The 21,388-nt window shown below is 40.0% G+C and overlaps 1 protein-coding gene across 1 annotated transcript in view; it reads left to right on the forward strand.

The window, feature by feature from the left end:
- Positions 1 to 21,388, forward strand: part of LONP2 (lon peptidase 2, peroxisomal) — a 127,027-nt gene that overhangs the window by 9,646 nt on the left and 95,993 nt on the right. The window contains exons 2-3 of the mRNA XM_007946886.2: positions 9,779 to 10,010; positions 20,324 to 20,455. Of these exons, the coding sequence (XP_007945077.1) occupies positions 9,779 to 10,010; positions 20,324 to 20,455 (364 nt within the window). The remainder of the gene's footprint in view (positions 1 to 9,778; positions 10,011 to 20,323; positions 20,456 to 21,388) is intronic.

The following is a 21,388-nucleotide window of genomic DNA, read 5'->3' on the forward strand; positions in this document are numbered from 1 at the left end:
GATCCCGCGCCAGCCCCACAATCCCTGCTATACTTGAGCCCATCATTGCAGCCACCGTGTCAATCCATCTTGTTGAAGGCCTCCCCCTCTTTCATCGACCCTCCACCCTACCAAGCATGATATCCTTCTCCAGGGAATGGTCCCTTCTTACAACATGACCAAAATAGGTCAGGGAAAACCTTATGACGGACCTTGGAAGGTTTTTAGTTTTTTTAATGTAAATCTCTGGCTGGCACAAAGGGTTAGGCGCTCAACTACTAACCGGAAGGTTGGCGGTCTGAACCGATCCAGAAGTGCCAAGGAAGACAGACCTGGCGATCTGCCTTGAAGACCCTATGGGGCAGTTCTCTGCACACGTGAGGTCACCAAACTGTCAGAATTAACTCGACAGTCATTAACGACAGCTACATCAGATCTCTCCAAAACGTCCTCCTGATGGAGGTCATCCCCATTGTCAGATGCTATGTAAATCCTTGATGTTCATACTGCTGCCTTTGCTTTGAAGATTTGCAATGTTACAATTTACTCATTTAGTTAGAAAACATACATTGAAAAGCCTTTGTAGGGTTCCAGCATTATAAGAACCCACTACAGAGTCTATCCCAGAAATATCATTTGCTCCTTGAAAAGTCTATGTGGAAATATTACACCATATTTCTTAGTAATAGGTTCCATTCATTTTCTTTCTCTGATAGAACCTTTAAATGTTCTTCATTTTAAAAAAAATCCTTTGATGGTACCAATATCAAGTTATCTAAAACGTTATTTTCTGCACACAAACGTGTCCCTCCCCAGTTACCTGCTTTGCCAGGTGGTAGTAGTACCCCAGAGGGAAGGCAAGGGGCTCTGCTGTAGTCCCTTGTTTGGTCTGCACCATCCAGGTCACACTGGCTGCAGTCTTCAAGGAGCAGCAGAAATAATTTGGCACCTGTGCCTTGCCACCCACACACAGTACCAGGGCCAGATGTTGACTCACCTGAGCCACTTCCTTCACCCTTTTAAACACCTCAGCCCCTTTCCGCATGTGAGTGTGCAGGCACCGTGCCTGACCCAGGAGCCTTTCAGGATTAGCTCTTCACTGCAGAACTTGGCTCCCTTGCCACCTGAGCGCACACTTCATTTCCCTACTTAACTAGATGATTGTTTTAGTAGCTCCTAACTGAACCCCTGTTTTCTTAGTGAAAATGGCTAATTTAGCACCGCCTGTACAATATCCTACCTTTCAGCATGGTCATCTAGTCCTGTTCAAGGCCTGCTTTCTTCTGAGTGTGTGGCTTCCTTTGCTCCTACTGCTGATTCCTCAGTCTCTCTTCGTTTGTTTTCTTCTTCATGTCTGAGACCCCACATTGGTTTCTTCGTCATTTGTCTAATGAGAAATTAACATTTTATGTATAGTAGATGCACAGTTCCATAACTTAGATCAGTTCTTTGTCCATTATTGCTTCTATTTGTATATATTATTAGCAATCTCAGGCATTCAAGAAATAGTAGCTGAGAATCATAAGGTTTTTTAAGTTTAATCCTGGATATTAGCAAATAGGGAATGGGTAACTCAGATTTCCCTGAATCTGCAGTTAGTCTTTTTTAAGGAAGGTCTATTTAGAAGTGTCATTTCTTAAATGCAGAGTGAAATTTTAAGTAAAGGATGAGAATCAAAACTCCTATAGGAACGAAACCTCTTCTGTTGTAAGCTTGGGGATGTTTTAATAGACTCTTGCCTTGTTTATAAATCATTATTAATCATGATGATAAATTTTACTCAAAATCATCAAATATTCACAAAGTTAATTAGGTGACACCAAGACAAAATTAAAAAGGTGTTTTAGTGGTTCTTTCTCAGAAATACATACTTTTTCTTTTCCTTCCAGAGCTTTGGTAGATGTTCTTCTCTTCATTACCCATAATTAGTATTTAGAAGTTACTGCTTGTGGCAATGGAGTCACTCCACGCCCAGGGGAGCAACAGTGCCTGGTCCTGTGCTGTCCCCCATGATCAGTTGTGGGTCGGACCATTGTGACCCTTGGGGTTTTCACTGCCTCATGTTCAGAAGCATATCACCAGGCTTTTCATCCTAGTCCATCTTAGTCTACAAGTGCCACTGAAACCTGTTCAGCGTCATTATTGTTGTTTTTGGGTGCTGAAGAGTTGATCCAGTGGTTAGAGAGCCCATGTGACAGAGTGGAACTGTCCCATAGGCCTTCTTGGCTGTGATCTTTACAGAAGTAGATTGTCAGGGCTTTCTCTGGTAGAGTCGCTGGGGGCGGGTTTTCAGTTGCCAATCTGTTGGTCAGCGCTTAACCATTGTGCCACCAGGGCTCCTTGTGCAGTGTCATCACAACACACAAACCGCCACAGACAGATGGCTGATGGTAGGCATCAGGTGCATGGGCCCAGAATTGAACTTGGGTCTCCAGCATGGAAGGGTGAGAATTCTGCCAGTGAACTTCCCTAAACCAGTTGCTGTGAAGTTGATGCTGACTTGGTCACATGATGGTGACCCCATGTGTGTCAGAGTAGAATTGTGCTCTGTAGGGATTTCAGTGGCTGTTTTTTTTTTTTTTTTTTAAGTGATCACCAGACCTTTTTTCCAAGGCACCTCTGGATGGACTCAAACCTCCAACTTTTGTGTTAACAGCCAAGAGCATTGACTGTTTACCCAGGGACTCCATGTTAATGTTAGATATTAAATTAATAGTTTTGATGCTTTCTGGTACCTGAGCTATTTAGAAACTATACTAATCTCATTGGTACAAATATGTCCATTCTGGTAGGAAAAGAGTACAATTTGTCATAAAAACCTAATTCAGGTCCTTTTTTTTTTTTTTTTTTTGCTATTTAATAGCCTTGTAACCATGGGTAACTGACTAGGTTTACCCTTTCTGAATCTCAGTTACTCATTTGTAATGAAATAGTGCTGCTTCCCTCAGGATTGATGGGAAATAGTATAATTAAATACTTATGAAAGCTTTTGTAAACTGCAAAGCATTCTAAACCTATATGTTAGTGGTATTATCATTCCCCAAATATGGGTAGTTTTAAATGTAGGTTTCACAAATGGGGGGAGAGGTGGTGGTGCTGGGCAGTGCAGCGGTGTCCTGCATTTGAACAACTGAAGGGACTTGGAAGAGTCTTGGAAGATTGAGGATTCCAAGAGAAATGGAGGGCTTTGACGTTTCAAAAAAAATCAAGTGCTTGGCATACAAACCAGAGTTCAGGTAATTATGTAATGTCCTCTTCATGGAAGACTACTTTTTCTAGTAGTGCTACTTTTAGTTTCCCACCATTAGAGTTGATGATTCTCAAATATTTTTGGAACTCTTATAATAACTGAGTCAGTTGCCAAACTCTACACACATCATACCAACTTCTGTCAGACCTAGTTTGGATGACAGTAATATTTTACAGAGTCAGAAGGTAGATCTCAGTTAGGAGTTTGAAAAATTCTTTGATCTGTAACAGTATCACAGTAACTAATGTGTAGATTTGAAATAAAAACACTCACTTGAATTGTTGCTGCAAAATCAATAATGTAGCTTTTTTGGTCCTTTTTTAGAGCTCTGGTAGGGTAGTGCCTAAGGCATTTGACCACTAACCAGAAGGTTAGTGGTTCAAACACACCAGCTGCTCCACAGAAGGAAGACAGGGCATTCTACTTCTGTAAAGATTTACTGCCTCGCACACCCAGTGGGGGTTGCTGTGAGTCAGAATCAACTTGATGGCAGTGAGTTTGGTTTTTCATTTTTAATAAAGCACATGTTAATGGAAGGGCTAGGCTATTTAGTAAGGTGATTAACTTGATATAAAGTCTTTTGTGTATCACAGAAGGAAAGTATTATTAGATGGATTGACTGTATTGTTTATTTTAATACCTCTTTTTGTATATAAAACCTAGAGCCCAGTATACAATAGGACTTGTCTAAAACAATGTTAAACACTGTCCTTTTTTTAAAAAAAAAAATTATTATGATTTGGGTGAAAGTTTACAGAGCAAATTCACTTTTTGTACAGCAGCTCACATACACTTTGTCTCATGACATTGACTGAAATTTCCCACAATGCAACAGCTCCCCTCCCACTTCTTCCCTATAGTTACCTCTTCCCTGTGTCCTTTCTTCCCATGCACTCCTGCCTCCCGAACTGTCTCCCTGTGCATCCACTGCCCTTCCATTCTTGCATGATTGATCTCTCCAGAGAGTGTATCTACCTAATGAAAATGTTTAGCTCATATGCCTGTCCTGTGTTTGGCTGGAAGCTATAAGACTGGGTTCAGTTCCAGACCTGAAGGGCAACTAGGGGCCATAGTCTCAGGGGTTCCATCAGGCTCTATCAGACTAGCACACCTGGTCCCTTTTTTTTTTTTTTTATGATTTTGAGTTTTGTTCCACATTGTTCTCACACTCTATCCAGTATCTCCTATAGAGATCCCCATCTGAGAGGTTGAGCGTGGTAGCCAGGCACCATCTACTTCTTCTGGTCTCATAGCTGTATAGGCTGAGGATTGCATGGTATACCAGTCACTTGGACAAATTGTTTCCATGCATCTTTGGTTTTCTTCATTCTTCTTTGCTCTGGATGAGAAAAGACCTGTTGATGCATCTAGATGGCCGCTTGCAAGCTTTTAAGATCCCAGTTGCTACTCACCAAAGTAGGATGTGGAACAATGTTTTTGTGTAGTATGTAATGCCAATTGAGCTCGATGTCCCCCGTGACTATGGTCCCAAGCCCATAGGTCTGACTACTCGCTCCCTCCGGGTAGCTGGCTGTGGCCAAGAAGTGACTACAACCTTGCCCCTTGTCAGCTCTACTATGTACCTGGGAATTCTTGCAGAACATACAAATAAACTTGTAGAAACATTGTCTTCCAACCGTATACATGGTCTTGGGCACACTCCCCCTTGCATGGACATACCTAATAGTTCAGCCTATCTCCCATCTATCTGCCTGTATATCAATGTTTGCCTTCACTGACAACGCAGTACTATACGTGCAAAAGGCTTCATCTTTGCTGTTTCACCCTCCCACACACCTTTATGTCTTCCTTGTCCTCAGTACCACTGTGTTGATTACTCACATTTGATATATTGCCCTTCTTTTCACCCAAATCAATACTTGTCTCTACCTATCTAAGTGTTCCCTTTCCTCCCCTCCCCTTTCCTCCCCTCCCCAGTAACCAACAAAGAATATTTCCTTCCATATATAAACTTTTCCTTGGCTTTGTACAATAGCAGACTAATACAATATTTGTCCTTCTGTGATTGACTTATTTCACTCAGTGTAATGTCGTCCAAGGTCATCCACATTATACGGTGTTTTGCTGATTCTACATTATTCTTTAGGGTTGCATAGTATTCCATTGTATGTATATACCATAGTTTGGTTATCCATTCTTCTGTTGATGGGCACCTAGGTTGTTACCATCTTTTGGCTATTGTAAATAGTGCTGTGATGAACATGGGCGTACATATATCTGTTCTTGCCCTGACTCTCACTTTTTTAGGACATATATCTAGTAATGGGATTGCTGGGTCAAATGATATTTCTAATTGCAACTTTTTAAGGAATCACCATACTGTTTTCCGCAGTGGTTGGATCATTTTCCAGTCCCACCAGCAGTGTATGAGAGTCCCAATCTCTCCATATCCTTGCCAGTATTTATTTTCTGTCTTATTGAACTTTGCTACTAGTGCTGGGGCAAGATGGTATCTCATTGTTGTTTTGATTTTCATCTCTCTGATGGCTAATGATTGTGAGCATTTCTTCATATGTTTGTTGGCTGCTTGAATAATCTTCTTTGATGAAGTGTCTATTGATGTCTTCTGCCCATTTTTTAATTGGATTATTTGTCTTTTTGTTATTGAGGTGTTGGAGTTTTCTATACATTCTAGAGATGAGTTCCTTGTCAGATACGTCATTGGCGAATACTTTTTCCCAATCTGTAGGTTCTCTCTTGACTCTTTTTGGAAAAGTCTTTGGAAGCACACACACACACATAAAACACACTCATTGCCGTAAGGTTGGATCTGACTCATAGTGACCCCTTCTTAGGTTTCCGAGGCAGTATCACTATAGATGGAGATTGTCTAATCTTCCTTCCGAGGAGTGGCCGGTGGGTTTGAACCGCCAGCCTTCTGGTTAGCAGTCAGATGCCTTCGGCACTATGCCACCAGAGCTTCTTTTGCAAGCACATAAAAATTTAATTTTGAGGAGGCCCTATTCATCTAGTTTATTTTCTCCTGTTTGTGCATTTTGGGTTATGCTTGATAGCCTATTTATGCCATATATTAGGGCCCCTAAATTTTCCCCTATCTTTTCCTTGAAGAACTTTATAGTTTTAGGTTTCACATTTAAGTCTTTGATCCATCTGGAGGTAGTTTTTATGTATGGTGTGAAGTACAGATGTTGTTTCATTTTTCTGCAAATAGGTATCCAGTTTTGCCAGCACCATTTGTTAAACAGTCTCTTCGCCATTTAGTGGATTTCAGCCCTTTGTCAAAGATGAGCTGACATAGGTCGATGGATCTATTTCTGGGTTCTCAATTCTATTCCATTGGTCTATGTGTTTGTTGTTGTACCAATACCGGGCAGTTTTGACTACTGTGACTGTATAGTAGGTTTTGAGATCTGGGAGTGTGAGATTTCCTACTTTGTTCTTCTTCTTCTATAATGCTTTGCTTATCGGAGGTCTCTTTCCTTTCCATGTGAAGTTAGTAATTGGTTTTTCCGTATCCTTAAAGAATGTTAATGGGATCTGGATTGGGATTGCATTGAATGTATAGATTAAACACCGTCCTTTTAAACAGAGCTTTTCACCCAGATGCCTTTCACTAGGTATTCTGTTTCTAGCCGTGTAATTTCACAGATCATATTTTTCTTTTAAAAAAAGTAATATTCTTAAAAAAAAAAAGCTATATTCAAATAAACTAGAAGTGATCTCCAGTGAGAACAAATGGCACATTTCAAACCTTTATCGATTTTCTCCCTTTAGGAGGAGAGGCAACAGGTAAATGCAGTTTGGAACATCTTCTTTTCCAAAGTTAGCAAACTATTCTCCTTGTAAGAAAACTCATTTTCAGTCTCATTTTTAAGTGACCTGCCCTGGGTAATTAAATGAGTTTCCTTGTCTGGAGGTTTGAATTTGTCTCACCTCTTGGCTCTCTCTGTGGTTTCTCCTTGGTTTCTAGTTTTATGGCCCTTAGGCTAGGGATCCGGTTGGTCTGGATGGTCACAGACTGTGAACTCTTTCTGCGTTGTGTAAACATTAATAAATCATCGCATAGGATTATGGTATTAGTCGGTTCTATTTAGGTATTGTCATGCGATCTGAGTTGTTTGTAGGAAATGAGAACTACAACGAGCTATTGCCTGTTGTAGCTCATACTGACCCTGTGTGACTGAGTAGAACTGCCCCCTTAGGTTTTTCCAGGCGGTAGCCTTTTTTTGGAAGCAGATCTCCAGGTCTTTTCTCTCACGGAGTTGCTGGTGGGTTTGAACCTCTGACCTTCAGTTAGCAGATGGTCAGCACCTGAGTTCTTAGCCATTGTGTTCCTTGGTGCTTTAAAACTGCAGTAACAAAATAATTCAAAATAACGGGTGATTGTCAAATCATTTCAGGTTTTTTAGATACTTGATATTTTTCGTACCTACCAAATTCTCGTCCTAATTCCTAAGGTATGTTTAAATCAGTTGTTATTATCTGTTATAAAGGTGATGAGGAAGCATGGACATAATATAAGCTGAGTGACAGAGGTACGCTGCCAAATAATTTAAAATTTGTCAAAGGTTACACATTGTGGTGGTGTAACCACAATGTGGTTAAGAGCTCGGCTGCTTAAAGGTTGGTAGTTCAAACCCACCAGCGCTCCAGAGGAAAGGAGACTTGGTGATCTGCTCCCAAGAAGCTTACAGCCTGGGAAACACTATAAGGCAATTCTACTCTGTCTAGTAGGATCTCCATGAATCAAAATTAACTGGATGGGATATAAGAACAACAATAGACAATCCACAGAACGAATAATTTGTAACAAAGTAATCAAGAGTTAACTGCATTGTACGCACTGCCAGGGAATAGACCCATAGTGACCCTGTAGGACAGAATGGAGCTTCCCCATGGGGCTTCAAAGGCTGTAAATGTTTATGGAAGCAGACTGCCACATCTTTCTCCCATGGAGCATCTAGTGGGTTTGAACTGCCAGCCTTTTGGTTAGCAACCAGATGTTTAACCACTGCACTACCATGGCTTCTTTAACTGCGTGTAAAAACCAAACTCACTGCCATCGAGTCAGTTCCAACTCATAGCAACCCCCACTGGGTTTCCAAGGCTGTAAATCTTTATGGAAGCAGAGCTGCCTCATCTTTCTTCCTTGAAGCAGCTAGTAGGTTTGAATTGCTGACCTTTTGGTTAGCAGCCGAACACTGTACCACCCCAGCTCCTTTAACTGCATGCAGCAGGACAAAGATTCACTGAAATACTCACCTGCTGTATTTGTATGTGATTTTGCATGTTTGAGATGGGCAGGTGCTGTATTCTACTATCACTGTTTTCTTCCTTTGATTCAAGTTTCTTTTATAAATTATGACTGTAACTGAGAGAAGAAAGTTACTTTAATTTGAGTTCTGGAAATATCTTAGGAGGGTTGATGTTTACATTTTGTCTAACTTTGGTTTAGATTGGATGAGACTTCCCTTCTGTGAATTAGGTTTATATGTGAGTTTATCTGAGTTTCATGTCCTGATAAGGAACTAAGACTTAAATAATAGGCAAATTTTTCAAATAGAGGAACTCTGGTGGCGTAGTGCCTAAGGCATTTGACTGCTAAATAGATGGCTAGTGGTTCCAACCCACCAGCCACTCCTCAGAAGGAAGACTGGGCAATCTACTACCATGGACATAGTGCCTCGGAAACCCAAGGAGGAGTCACTGTGAGTTGGGACCGACTCAATGGCAATGAGTTTGGTTTCTTTTGGTTTTTCCAATAGTGTTAGGTGGAGTGATTACCGCCTATTAACGAACGAGAAGATTTTACCTTCTTGAACTGTAGGTCTTTCTCCAGCTCCCTCAGTCCATGATAATCTGTGGCCTCTGATGTTTACTCCCCACGTTTAGAAATTCCATATTCAGGAGCATATATGTTAATTCCCAGATTGTGATGGCAATTTGAGACAAGATACATACATAGAAATTGTATAACTTGACTATGTAAAGAACTTACTTGGTGTTAGCAGCAAATGTATTGGAACAAAATTTTTTTAGATTGGTTTACATTATGCTGTTAATGTCTAAATCTGATTAAAATGCTAATATTTATGCTGGGGTAATATTGTCTTATTCCTAGTTGGCAAAATAATTACGATCCAGCTACTTTTAGATTTTTATGCCTAAATAAACCAAATGTTTAGCTAATTTTTGAAAGAGCTGCTGTTTCATAGCTAGATTAGTGACTTAAGAGACCACATATCCGCTGCTGTGGCGTTGATTCTGCCTCATTGTGATCCTATAGGGCAGAGTAGAACTGCCCCCTATGGTTTCAAAGGTTGTAAATCTTTAGGGAAGCAGACTGCCACATCTTACTCCCATGGAGTGGCTGGGGGGTTCAAACCGTTGACCCTTTGATTAGCAGCCTTTAACCACTGCTTCTGAGAGATGACACACTGGATGATTAATTAAATAGGGAAATTATTGATTTTAGATGTTCTTTGGGATGTTTTTTATTGACAGGTGAGGTGATTTCTGTTGTACCATATGAATGCTTATAACACCAACTCTCTGTGTGTTTTTCAGGATTGGGACGGCTGCGCTGGCAGTTCAGGTTGTAGGCAGTAACTGGCCCAAACCCCACTATACTTTGCTGATTACAGGCCTGTGCCGGTTCCAGATTGTACAGGTCTTGAAAGAGAAGCCATATCCTGTTGCTGAAGTAGAACAGTTGGACCGACTCGAGGACTTGCCCAGCACCTGTAAAACGAGGGAGGGACTAGAACTTTCCGAACAGTTTTACAAATATGCAGTACAAGTGAGTAGCTTTTACTTTTCTTTAAAACTCAATTTATCTTTGGTTCCTTTGCTGCCCTAAGCAGTGGTGAATCTGTTGGATGGTGGAATTTTAGGGTCCTATAAGTTTAAATGATTTAATAAAATATTTTGACATTAATTTCAATGTGCTTTTTGTCTAGGATTATATCTAAGTCATTCCAGGACATATTAGCTCTTTCTAACAATTTTCCACAGGAGCTCTGGTAGCATAGTGGCTAAGGCACTTGACTGTTAACCAGAAGGCTGGCGGTTCAAACCCACCAGCCACTCCTCTGAAGGAAGATGGGGCAATCTACTTCCGTAGTAATACTGCCTGGGAAACCCAAGGAGGGGTCGCTATGAGTCGGGTCTGACTCAATGGCACATAACAACAACAACAAACAGTTTTCCACAGAAGTGTTTCTAGAACTTCCCCTTAATAATTTTCAGTGTCTTCAAGCCAGATATTAAACCTAAATATTTAATGTTAGAATACTATCCAGAAGGTATTTGTCACTAAAATACCTGGGCTCCCAATAATACATGTTATAGTCCACGTCACCTGTGCCTGGCAGTAACTTGTGGAGATTAAGCACATGGTGGGCTGATTTCAAAACCTTGGTTAACTGGCGTGCTCAGAGGGAGGCACACGTGAGGCCTGCATTAAATATTTGGCTCCTTAGTTCTGGGTTATTGAGGTGTTTAGGGTTTTTTGATTTTATTAACTTACTCTCGGAGAAAGTGCTTCCTCTCCCACTCCATTTTGTTTCAGACCTTATTGAAATATAGCATATAGTCTTCTGCTTTTCTATGGCTATAATCCAGTAAATATAACTGCATCTCTGAGGATCAGGTAGTGTCTAAAGGGCTTGATTATGAACATCAGTGAGCATTGAAAAGTGTATAGCATGGCCCATAATACTTGTACCTGGTGTGGCATTTGAAGGGCTGTGCTTCTAGCATGGTGAACAACAATAGAAAAGTAGGAAATATGGAGTCGTGACTTCTGCAGGGCGATTTGAGAACTGGAATAAGTGTATGTGCTATTTAAGAGTGAAGGAGATATAGGGAGAAATAGAGTTTCTTTTCCTTTCCTGGGGTAATCCTCCCTGGGTGTGTGTCCTGCTGGACACAACATCATAGCTTCTTTGACTTTGCCGTTTACTGCTCCCCATTTCAATTAAATCTACAGAAATTTCTTGGACATACAGTGGTTTTGTAATGACATTCAGTTTATTTTTAGAGAGAAATAAATCATCATAAATCTTACTGTAATGCATCTAATTTAATTTTTGCTTATCTTCTGGTCTTGGTCTATATTCTGTTTTATGTTTTGTTTTCATTTCCATGCCTAGTTTTCATATTAGATACTTTTAATTAAGTCCTTTGATCACTTTCATTGAGTTGAGATATCATAATTTTGTCATTCCTTTTTTAAGACTGTTTCCAGTTGATGCTTTTCTGCATCACCTCTCACTTTGACTTCTTCAGTACCTCCTCATGGGTCTCCTTGTTTCTTCCATCTCTAAGCCATCCTGTTCACTGAACCTTTCTAAAAATACTTTGGGGCATGCCGCTCCCCAAGTGAAAAACTTTAATGGATATAGAATAATGTCCAGATTTCTTAGTATAATATTAAGGCCTTTTACAACTTGGCCTAACCACTAACCACTGCCACTGAGTGGATTCCAACTCTAGCAACCCTGTAGGACAGAGTAGAACTGCTTCATAGGGTTTCCAAGGTTGTTAATCTTTACCGAAGCAGACTGCCTCCTCTTTCTCCTGCGGAGCGGCTGTGGATTTGAATGGCCTTCCTTTGGGTTAGCAGTCCAGTGCTTTAACCACAGCACCACTAGAGCTTCTAATGGCTTGGCTTAAGTCTATTTTCCCTTAACTCTAGTTAGTCCCATATATACTCATAGTTCAGCCACATTGAACCTCAAAGAGCTTTACATCTTGTTCTTTCATGTCTTTATGATTTTGCCTCTATTCTCTGCTAGGAGTGTTGTTTCTCCTCTGGATTTTCACATTCTTTACATACATACATACACACACACACACACACACTTTCCTACTTGAGTAGGCTCTTAGTACTCCTTTCTTTGTGCCTTACAAGTGCTTTGCACATATCTTTTAATATTGTGCATATCACACTATACTGCTACTTTCTTACAAATCTGTTTCCCATACCAAATTTGATTTATCCCAGCTTTAGCCATCCTATTCTGAATGGTATATTGTGTCGGGCAAATAGTATGATTCAGTATGTGTTTAAGGAATGATTTTGACTGTTATCCTTTATAGTGGCCCCATTACAAACTGCCCCATTAGGAACATTTTACTTAGGAACTACTCCTAACTCCTTGCCCTTTAATGTTACGTAAATTTGCCCTTTGAAATGATTGAACCAGCCTCCTCTGCCAACAAAATCAGAATCAGAATCACCTGCACTTGCTGCTTGTACAGCTTTTTTTTTTTTTTTTGCTTTTTTTAAATGCATTTTATTGAAATATAATTTATGTACAGTGAAATACACAAAGCTAAAGAGACATGAGTAAATGCATTTTTTTTGCAGTGTTCCCTGCCCTCGCCTCCCACCCCTAGCAACCAACAAAGAAAGTTTCCCTCCATATATAAACCTTTCCTTGACCCTCCATAGCAACGAACTAATACTATACTTGTCCTTCTGTGAATATTTCACTCAACATAATGTCTTCCAAGTTCATCCATATTATGTGGTGTTTTGCAGACTCTACATTATTCTTCAGTGCTGCATAGCATTCCATTATGTGTATGCACCATAGTTTGGTCATCCACTCTTCCGCTATAAATCTTAGAGATAAGTCCCTTGCCAGATATGTATTGTCGGCAAATATGAATTTGTTGCTGTCATTTATTTTCGTTATGTGGTTTTTCTTGGTGTCGATTTTTTTGTTCTATATATTTTCTATGCTGAGCTCATTTTGTTTATGAATCGTGTTATCACTTCCTTCATTGTTATTGTTTTAGTATTTGCTGAATATTTATGCTGGTCCTTTTTTTTTGATGTGAAGGTTTATCATTTTTCTTTGAGGTTACCCTGTGACTTACAGTTTTCTTCCCAAGTTTAGAACAGTCTGTTCTATGTTGTAGTTGTCTTGACTTCCCTACCATCTAGAAGTTCTGTAATGATGCAGTTTTTTCCCTTTTTTTGGTTTGTAGTTGTCCTCATTTGTCAATTGATGTCTCTGGTTCCCTGTTCACAATCTTGTAAGCTTCTTCTTTACTCTGGATATTTCCATAGCTAGGTTGGTTTCTGGGTTGTATCATAATGTGTGTTAATGGTCAGTTGTTGTTGGCTGTTGTTGCTTCTCTGTCCAAAGGGCTCCCTTTAGCATCTCTTGTAAGCTTGGTCTGGTTTTAACAAATTCCCTTAATTTCTGCTTATCTGGAAATGTCCTAATTTCACCATCATATTTGAGGGGCAGTTTTGCTGGGTATATAATTCTTGGTTGAAATTTTTCTCTTTTAGGGTTTTATATATACCATCCCATTATCTTCTTGCCTGCATGGTTGCTGTCGAGAAATCTGAGCTTAGTCTTACTGGTTGCCCCTTGTAGGTAACTTTCGTTTTTCCTGTGCTGCTCTCGTGATTCTTTCTTTGTCTTTGGTTTTGGTAAGTTTGATAATGATATGTCTTGGTGATTTTCTTCTAGGGTCTATCCTGTTTGGGATTCATTGGACTTTCTGAATGGATATGTTCTCATCTTTCATCATACCAGGAAAATTCTCTTCCAACGAATCTTCAGCAATTTTCTCTGTAGTTTTATTTGTCTCTTCCTGTTCTGGAATTCTGATTACACGTAGGTTATTCCTTTTGATGGTATCCCACGTGAACCTTAGGCTTTCTTCATTTTGTTTTGATCTTTTTTCTGATTACTCCCTTTCCAAAGAAGTGTTCAGGTATTTGCCTTCAATCTCCCTAATTCTGTCTTCCATTGATTCAATTCTGCTCCTTTGCCCATTGAAAATCTTACCTACTTCTTAAAATTTAGTATTAATCTTCTAGATTTCTGTGTGTAGATTTTGTATCATTTCTAACTTTTCATTTATTTTGTCATTTTGTTCTTGTATTGTCTTTTGGAATTGTTCTAGGGTTTTCTCTGTGTTTTCCTTGATCTGTCTGTCAATTCTCTGAAGATACCTAAATATAATTCTTTTGACTTCCTTATCAGGGAGTTCCAATGCTGCATCTTCCTCAGAGATGTGTTTTGGTTCTGTATCCCGGTCCCTTGTTTCTCCTGCTTTATCTTGCTTCTTTGTGTGGACTGTGATGCTCTGTTGTCTCCGAGGCATTGTAGCTTTTTGTGTATGTATTTAATTGGTGATTATATGTTGGAGTGACTTGCCCATGATTTTTGCTTTCTTTGTTTTGTTTGTATGTTATCTACGCAAGCAGGGTACTGTGCTCCTCTATTCAGTTGTTGACAGCACTTATACACTTATCACCTGTCTGCTTTCTTGTTGTCAGCCTCTCATATGTCCCTGCGACCTTGGCAAACAGAGACTATTCTTAGGTCCCTGGAATCTGAATGAGAATGCTATCACTTTAAAATCCAAAATGGTTGCCACTTGTAAAGATTTAAAATGGCTGCACCCACCATTACTTTAAATATCCAAAGTGGCCGCTGCTTATAAACATTCAAAATGGCTGCACCTTCAGTCACTTTAAATATCTAAAATGGCTGCCAAACATTCAAAATGGCTGTGCCCTCTGGACGGCAGAAAGTCAACAGCTCAGGTTGCCTCCCTCCTTGCTGTTTCCCTTCCTACTCATAGGCCACCAGCGCAGTCATCCCTGCAGCCCTTGGAGACCAGGGCTGATCCCTAGGTCAATTCTTAGGTCCCAACACCACTTGGAAATATTCAGGCTGTTGGTCCCATCAGAGTAGCTGACAATATGCAGCTCTGATCATTTCTCTACTCACTATTTCGTTTAGGTTTTTCCACTAGTTGGTGCCTGATCCACTTCTGTATAGTTCCTTTCAAAGCTCAGGGCTCCAGGATTATCTTCTGTATCTCTGTCAGTTGGTTTTTCTTTTCTTTGTTGAAGAGAGTCTGTGTCGCTTGTCTGCCTATTCCTCCATCTTACCAGAAGTCCTGCTTGTACAGCTTTTAAATAATTAAAACAAAACAAAGTCTACTGCCATTGAGTCAATTACAACTCATAGTGAGCCCCTTTGGGTTTCTGAGGTGATAAATCTTTATGGAAGTAGATTGCCTGGTCTTCCTTCTACAGAGTAGCTGGTGGATTTGAACTGCCAACCTTCTGGTTAGCAGTCAGATGCCTTAGGCACTGTGCCATCAGAGTTCCTTAAATAATTAAAAAGGCTTCTAGCTTTTTCTTGCACTAAAGTAAGGCTACATAAGGATGTATGCGCCTGTTCTGACTCACCTACAAATTTCACTTAAAGACTAAAAACTCCATTAAGGAACCAATCTTGTTGCTAACCTGGGACTACCTATGTTTTCTTAGTATGAATTCCTAGGAGCAAGTCTTCAAATTTTATTAAATGTATTTTAATTATTATTACCATAATTATTATTTTTTAAATATCATACTGGGACAGGAAAAGGAAATGTGACAAATCTCTCAATGGCTGTTAATGCTTCTACCTAGAAGGGACAATCACCCCCCTTCATGTTTTATGGACCAACACAGGACTTCTAGCCACATCTTATAGGAGGAAGAACAAGTCCTACAATGTGCCTCGAAGAAAAGGGGATTCTTTGTCACAGCCCTAATGACTGCCGTAGTTAATAAAAGCTTGCCTTATGCTTAATCTAGTTCATTTCCAGATGTACCCTGGAAGTTATTTTTCTAAAAATTATCCTAGTCAGTGTTCAGATTCTAGTTAATCAAGGTGTTACATTAAAAATCAGTATTTCAGCTACTGACTTAATGTCATAGTACCATCAACTCCTTAACCCTCAGGTTCCTGAGGGCAGAAACTGTATCTTCCTTGTCTGTATACTCTTAGCATAGTAACTGTTGCATAAAAGGAACTGGATAAATATTTGTGTTTGTTATTGGATTAAGCAATAGAGGAAACTGGCCTTTTGTCTGTGTGAACTAAAATCTTTTTTTTTTGTTTTTGCATTAAAAAATATGTGGCTTGTCTTAGCACAATATGTGTTAGATGTGCTCTCAGGTGTTTTTCTGTAGCATAATACAACTGGCATTTTTAAATAGTTTAACAAATCATACATGTAAATATTTCTTCATTTTGGTACTTTATTATTATTTACATAGCATGAGATCAACAAAAATAGTTAGTACCTTAAATTTATGTTTGCGTGGTTATAGCTGAAACTTTTGTGGTTCCCATTCCTACTCTCCCTGTTTCCTGAAACCTTAAACTGCTATGATTAAAGATTATGGGGTCAGGGAAGCAATACAAACAACCAGCCTTAGTGGCTTTTTTCTGTCAGTGTTGTGCTTACCTATAAGAAGATCCAGTTATTCCTAAGATTGCTAAATAAAATCACTAGTCATGTACTGGGGGGAGCTCTGGTAGCATAGTGGCTAAGACACTTGCCTGCTAACCAGACGGCTGGCGGTTCAAACCCACCAGCCACTCCTCGGAAGGAAGGTTGGGCAATCCTACTTCCGTAGTGATACTGCCTCGGAAACCCAAGGAGGGATCGCTATGAGTCGGGGCCGACTCGACGGCACATAACAACAACAACAGCAGTCATGTACTGGGAACCTGCCAGAGCCTCATCACTGCCAGAGCATGCATTTTGAGTTGTTATCAACAAGGAGAGTATTTATAGACAGGCCCACTTAGATTTACCATCTGTAATTATAAAACAGTACAAAGCCCTTTTCTTTATTGGCTAGTAATAAAGCATAATATTAATTAGCATCGTAATTAAATCTGTCACGTTAGTAGCATGCTACATTACATACTAATCAAAGAAGAATTTTATTTTAATGGTGACCGACTTAGTGTATTTGTGGAGTAATACCTGTTTTTCCACCCAAAGGCACCTCACCAGGGATGTCATTCTGGGAAGTCACCAAAAGCTATGCTCACTGGATTAAGATTTAAAAAGGGAATGAAGAGATGCCAAGGCCTGCAATACTAAGTATAATGCTTTTAAATACTGCTTTGAAACATTTTGTCTGATCTGTACAAGGTAGAAGGAGGATAGTTGAGTCTTTCAAGTACAGATCATCCTTGTTTTGTACGTTTTGGATATGCACAAATTTCAGTTATTATAGTTCAGTTAAATAACACCAGTCCTCCAAAAGCATGGCTCAGTTTTAAGTTACCATGGTGTATTAACTATGAGCAGTTACATACTGTGCAGACTTCACTGATAGCTCTTCAGTCCAAATTCAGCGTGTGAATAACATGCACATCATGATCAGGACCAATCACATCACTTTTTCAAAGTTTGTCAGTGTTCGGTCACTTGTGCCTGTAACTCCGTTGACACACAGATAGCAAAGTGTGTGGTTTTGTTGTCTTCTTGTCTCCCAGTGATAAACTCACATGGCATTTAACAAAAATGGGTCATTAAAAGAGGGATTGGCCAACAAAAATGAAAATACAACAGAAAGAAGATAATACTAGATAGAAGTAAAGTGCAAGTCGGATGTGAATGTAGTTGTAGAAGAAATAGCTTACTTTGGGAACATTGGCACTGTTGCCATTTGAGACGCTCTAGGTTTCCCCTTGAAGAGCTTTGTGAAGGCAAACTTACGTAACTGAAGAAGATGGTTGTGACAGAGTGATGAAGATGTCTTAGAGGTAGTGATGCTGGTAAAAAAAAAAAAGCCTTCAAATTGAAAAAAGTCTTGGAGCTACCTCATAGCACTGACAGCACAAATGGGAAAATGTTGGAAGCTGATCCAAACTTAGAAAGTAGTATGACAGTTTGCCAAGGCACAGAGATGTTCACTCCTACTAAGCTCCATATGACAAGAAGAAAGCACACACTGTTTAAACTACTCTTGGGTTTTTAGTAAGAAACACAACACTTTCTTAGTGTTCCTGTTTTAAATTACAGTGTATTAAATATTTGGGAGCTCTGGTGGCATAGTGCCTAAGGCATTTGATTGCTAACCAAAAGCCTGGCGGTTCAAACCCATCAGCTGCTCCTTGGAAGGAAGACTGGGCAATCTACTTCTGTAGAGGTAACACCTCAGAAACCCAAGGAGGGATTGCTATGAGTCAGAATCAACTCCATGGCAGTGAGGTTTTTTTTTTTTTGGTTTATTAAAATGGTAGCGTAGTGCCTAAGGCACTTGACTGCTAACCAGAAGGCTGGCAGGTCAAACCCCAATAGCCACTCCTCAGAAGGAAGGTTGGGCAATCTACTTCCATAGTAGAAACCCAAGGAGGGGTCGCTATGAGTCAGGGCCGATTCGATGGCATATAATAACAACAACAACAGATATTTGTTTTACTGTTTTTTATTTCCCTGTACGTTTACTGGGAGCTCTGGTGGCATAGTGCCTAAGGTATTTGACTGCTAACCAGAAGGCTGGTAGTTCAAACCCACTAGCCAGTCCTCAGAAGGAAGGTTGGGTAATCTGCTTCTGTAGCGATACCGCCTTGGAAACCCAAGAAGGGGTCACTATGAGTTAGATCCAACTTGATGGCAAACACAACAAAAACAACAATGTGTTTATCATCAATAATTAGAACGTTTCTAATGTTTTTACAACGAGGTTGAAGGTGACTGAACCATTGCAGTTTTTCCCCTGATTGTTAAGATTACTTTGCATGGTTTCAGCTTGCATGGCCTTTTTTGAGGGAGGTGTTTTTATTGCCATCCAAAGCAAGGACTGCCTGTGTAGTATGTGTGACTCATCCAGGGTTGTTGGGGAGAATCATTAGACACTGTTAAAGGAACCATTGCTGCTGCTTACCCTAGAACATCTACATAGAAGTCTATTGAAAAATAGCAAAAGTAGACCTCTGCCCTTAAAATGATGGGTTTGGCTCATATCTGAAACCACCATTTCAATTCTTTCCATGTCATCTTAATATGTCTGACATCTCCCTCACAGTTGGAAGTCATGCGGGTTTTTTCTACTTCCTGTTTCATCTCCCTAGAGCGCTGCTCCTCAAACTGGTAGTGCTGGTCCATAAACTTGTGTTAATCATCCATGACAAGATAAATACAGAAAGTGAGATTAAGGATTTAGATATTTTATAGCAATTTGGCATTGCCCTGATGTCCAAGCATGTAATTTTGCTTTTACAGAAATAGTGGTCCAGGGTGGTTTGGAGAGAAAAACTGGTCTTTCACCAGTTGGAGGTACACTGCTATAGAGGATGACTGCCCATCTTCTTTGGAATGGCTTTCAGAACCCCTCAAAATAAATTTTGCATAAGCCATATAAGTAGTATTTTAAGATAAATCATCCTGAGCATACCCTTCAAATTTGGTAAAAATCTGTCTTACAGTGTTCTGGGAATACAGTCAAGACAGAAACTTTGTTTTAGTTGTATAGATGATCTTTGGTTGCCCTCTGTTGATGTGAACTGTCCATGTGTACTTTCTGGGTATGACTCGTAATACCTGACATACGTGACATCAAAGCTCTGGCAGGGGTAGGGTAGCACCCCGTGTTCCTTTGCCAGAAGGAACACATCTGGTTAGAAGACTTGGTTTTGAGTTCTGGTTATGATCCCTGCTTTGGGCAAAACACAGTTTCTCTGATCCTCAGTTTCCTGCTCTGCAACGTAGAAGAGATAATGCCGATCGTATTACTACAGCAGATTCCTGCAAGGACCACAAGAGCTCATAGAGTATCTTGTTAGAAGTTTGAAATGAACTCCTTTATAACCATACCATAATTATGGATTGTCCTTAGATTCCTTTGTTGAGTCCTTGGTTTTTTTGAGTCCAGGGTTCGTTTTTATTCATAAATTTTAGGCAGGGAGCTGTGTATTTATTACATATCACAGGTATATGCTGTACAGTATGCAGGAGTTCATTGTACTATTCTTGTACTATTCTTGTACCTTTTTATAAATTTGAATTGTTTTCAAAATAAAATAAGGCATAGATTTACAAAGCCTTTTGAAAACATTAGTATGAAACTTTTGAGCCATTTTTACTTTTCACTCTGACGTTTTAAAAGACCGTCTCTTTTCCTCTGAAGCCTCTACAAGCCTGGGTTATAACAATCAGTGATCATTCATTTCAGAAATGAAGACTCATAATCTCAAACATTTAACCTGTATCGAATCTTATTTTTAAATTCACAAATAATGCCAGATTGCATTCAAAAGATTTTTTTTTTCCTTCTAGTTGGTTGAAATGTTGGACATGTCTGTCCCTGCTGTTGCTAAATTGAGACGTCTGTTAGACAGCCTTCCGAGGGAAGCCTTGCCAGACATTCTGACGTCCATTATCCGAACAAGCAACAAAGAGAAGCTCCAGGTATGGTGTTCCCTTCCTGAATGCCAAGTTGTTTTATAACTTTTTATTTGGATCTAGATAGTAAATAGTTAAATTGTGATGTTCAGGGAAAAGATAGTGGACATCCAGAAAGTAATTAATATGCTTTCACACTTCAGTTGCCTTTCAAACATGAGTGTTTCACTTTTTGTGTACATAAGAAGCTCTTTTGTTTGCATATCAGTTGGTCAATTTATGGAAAAAATTAAAGCAGAGAATCATAACAGCGGTAAGTATTTCATTTAAAATATATAAACATAGTCTCACCATATTTTAAACATGTGGAGCCATGGCCTTTCCCTTGTGTATACCAAAAACCAAACTCACTGCCGTCAAGTCGGATCCTACTCATGGCATTCCCTCTGTGGTAGTTCGGTTTGTGTGTCAACTTGGCTGGGCCTCGTTGAGTGGCTGGGCAGCTGGTGTTAGTTAATCCCCATGAGGAGACTGGCAATCAACTCCATGGTGGGATCTACCACAAGTAGCTGGGTAGCTGCCTTTGGGTACATGGTCTGCTTCCTGTATATAAAGAGAAGCCTTTGGAAATGGTCTCTAGCCTGTGGCACACTTGGACCCTGCATGTAGCCGTGTCATTGCTCAGCAGCCTGCCATGCTCTTCCGACCTTGGGACTTACAGTGGATTTAAGTTAATGGCCTGCTGTGTGTATTGGTAACATCGGGACTGTGCCTTTTTACTAGTCAACCTTGGGGCTTCTCAACCTCAGCAGCCAGCAGCTGTCTGAGGGAAGAAATGCCTCTAGCTCCAGTGGACTGGGAGCAGGAGACAGAGCTGGACCCCAAGGTTGAGGGGCTTTCACCTAGCCCCTAGAGCCTGGCACTTTGAACTTGGACTTAAAGCCTCCAAATTGTAAGAATAAGGTTCTGTTTGTTAAGGCCATCCCACTTGTGGTATAT

The sequence above is a fragment of the Orycteropus afer genome, unplaced genomic scaffold, assembly GCF_000298275.1.
Source record: "Orycteropus afer afer isolate SDZICR_OR568_19922 unplaced genomic scaffold, OryAfe1.0 scaffold00009, whole genome shotgun sequence".
Taxonomy (NCBI): domain Eukaryota; kingdom Metazoa; phylum Chordata; class Mammalia; order Tubulidentata; family Orycteropodidae; genus Orycteropus; species Orycteropus afer.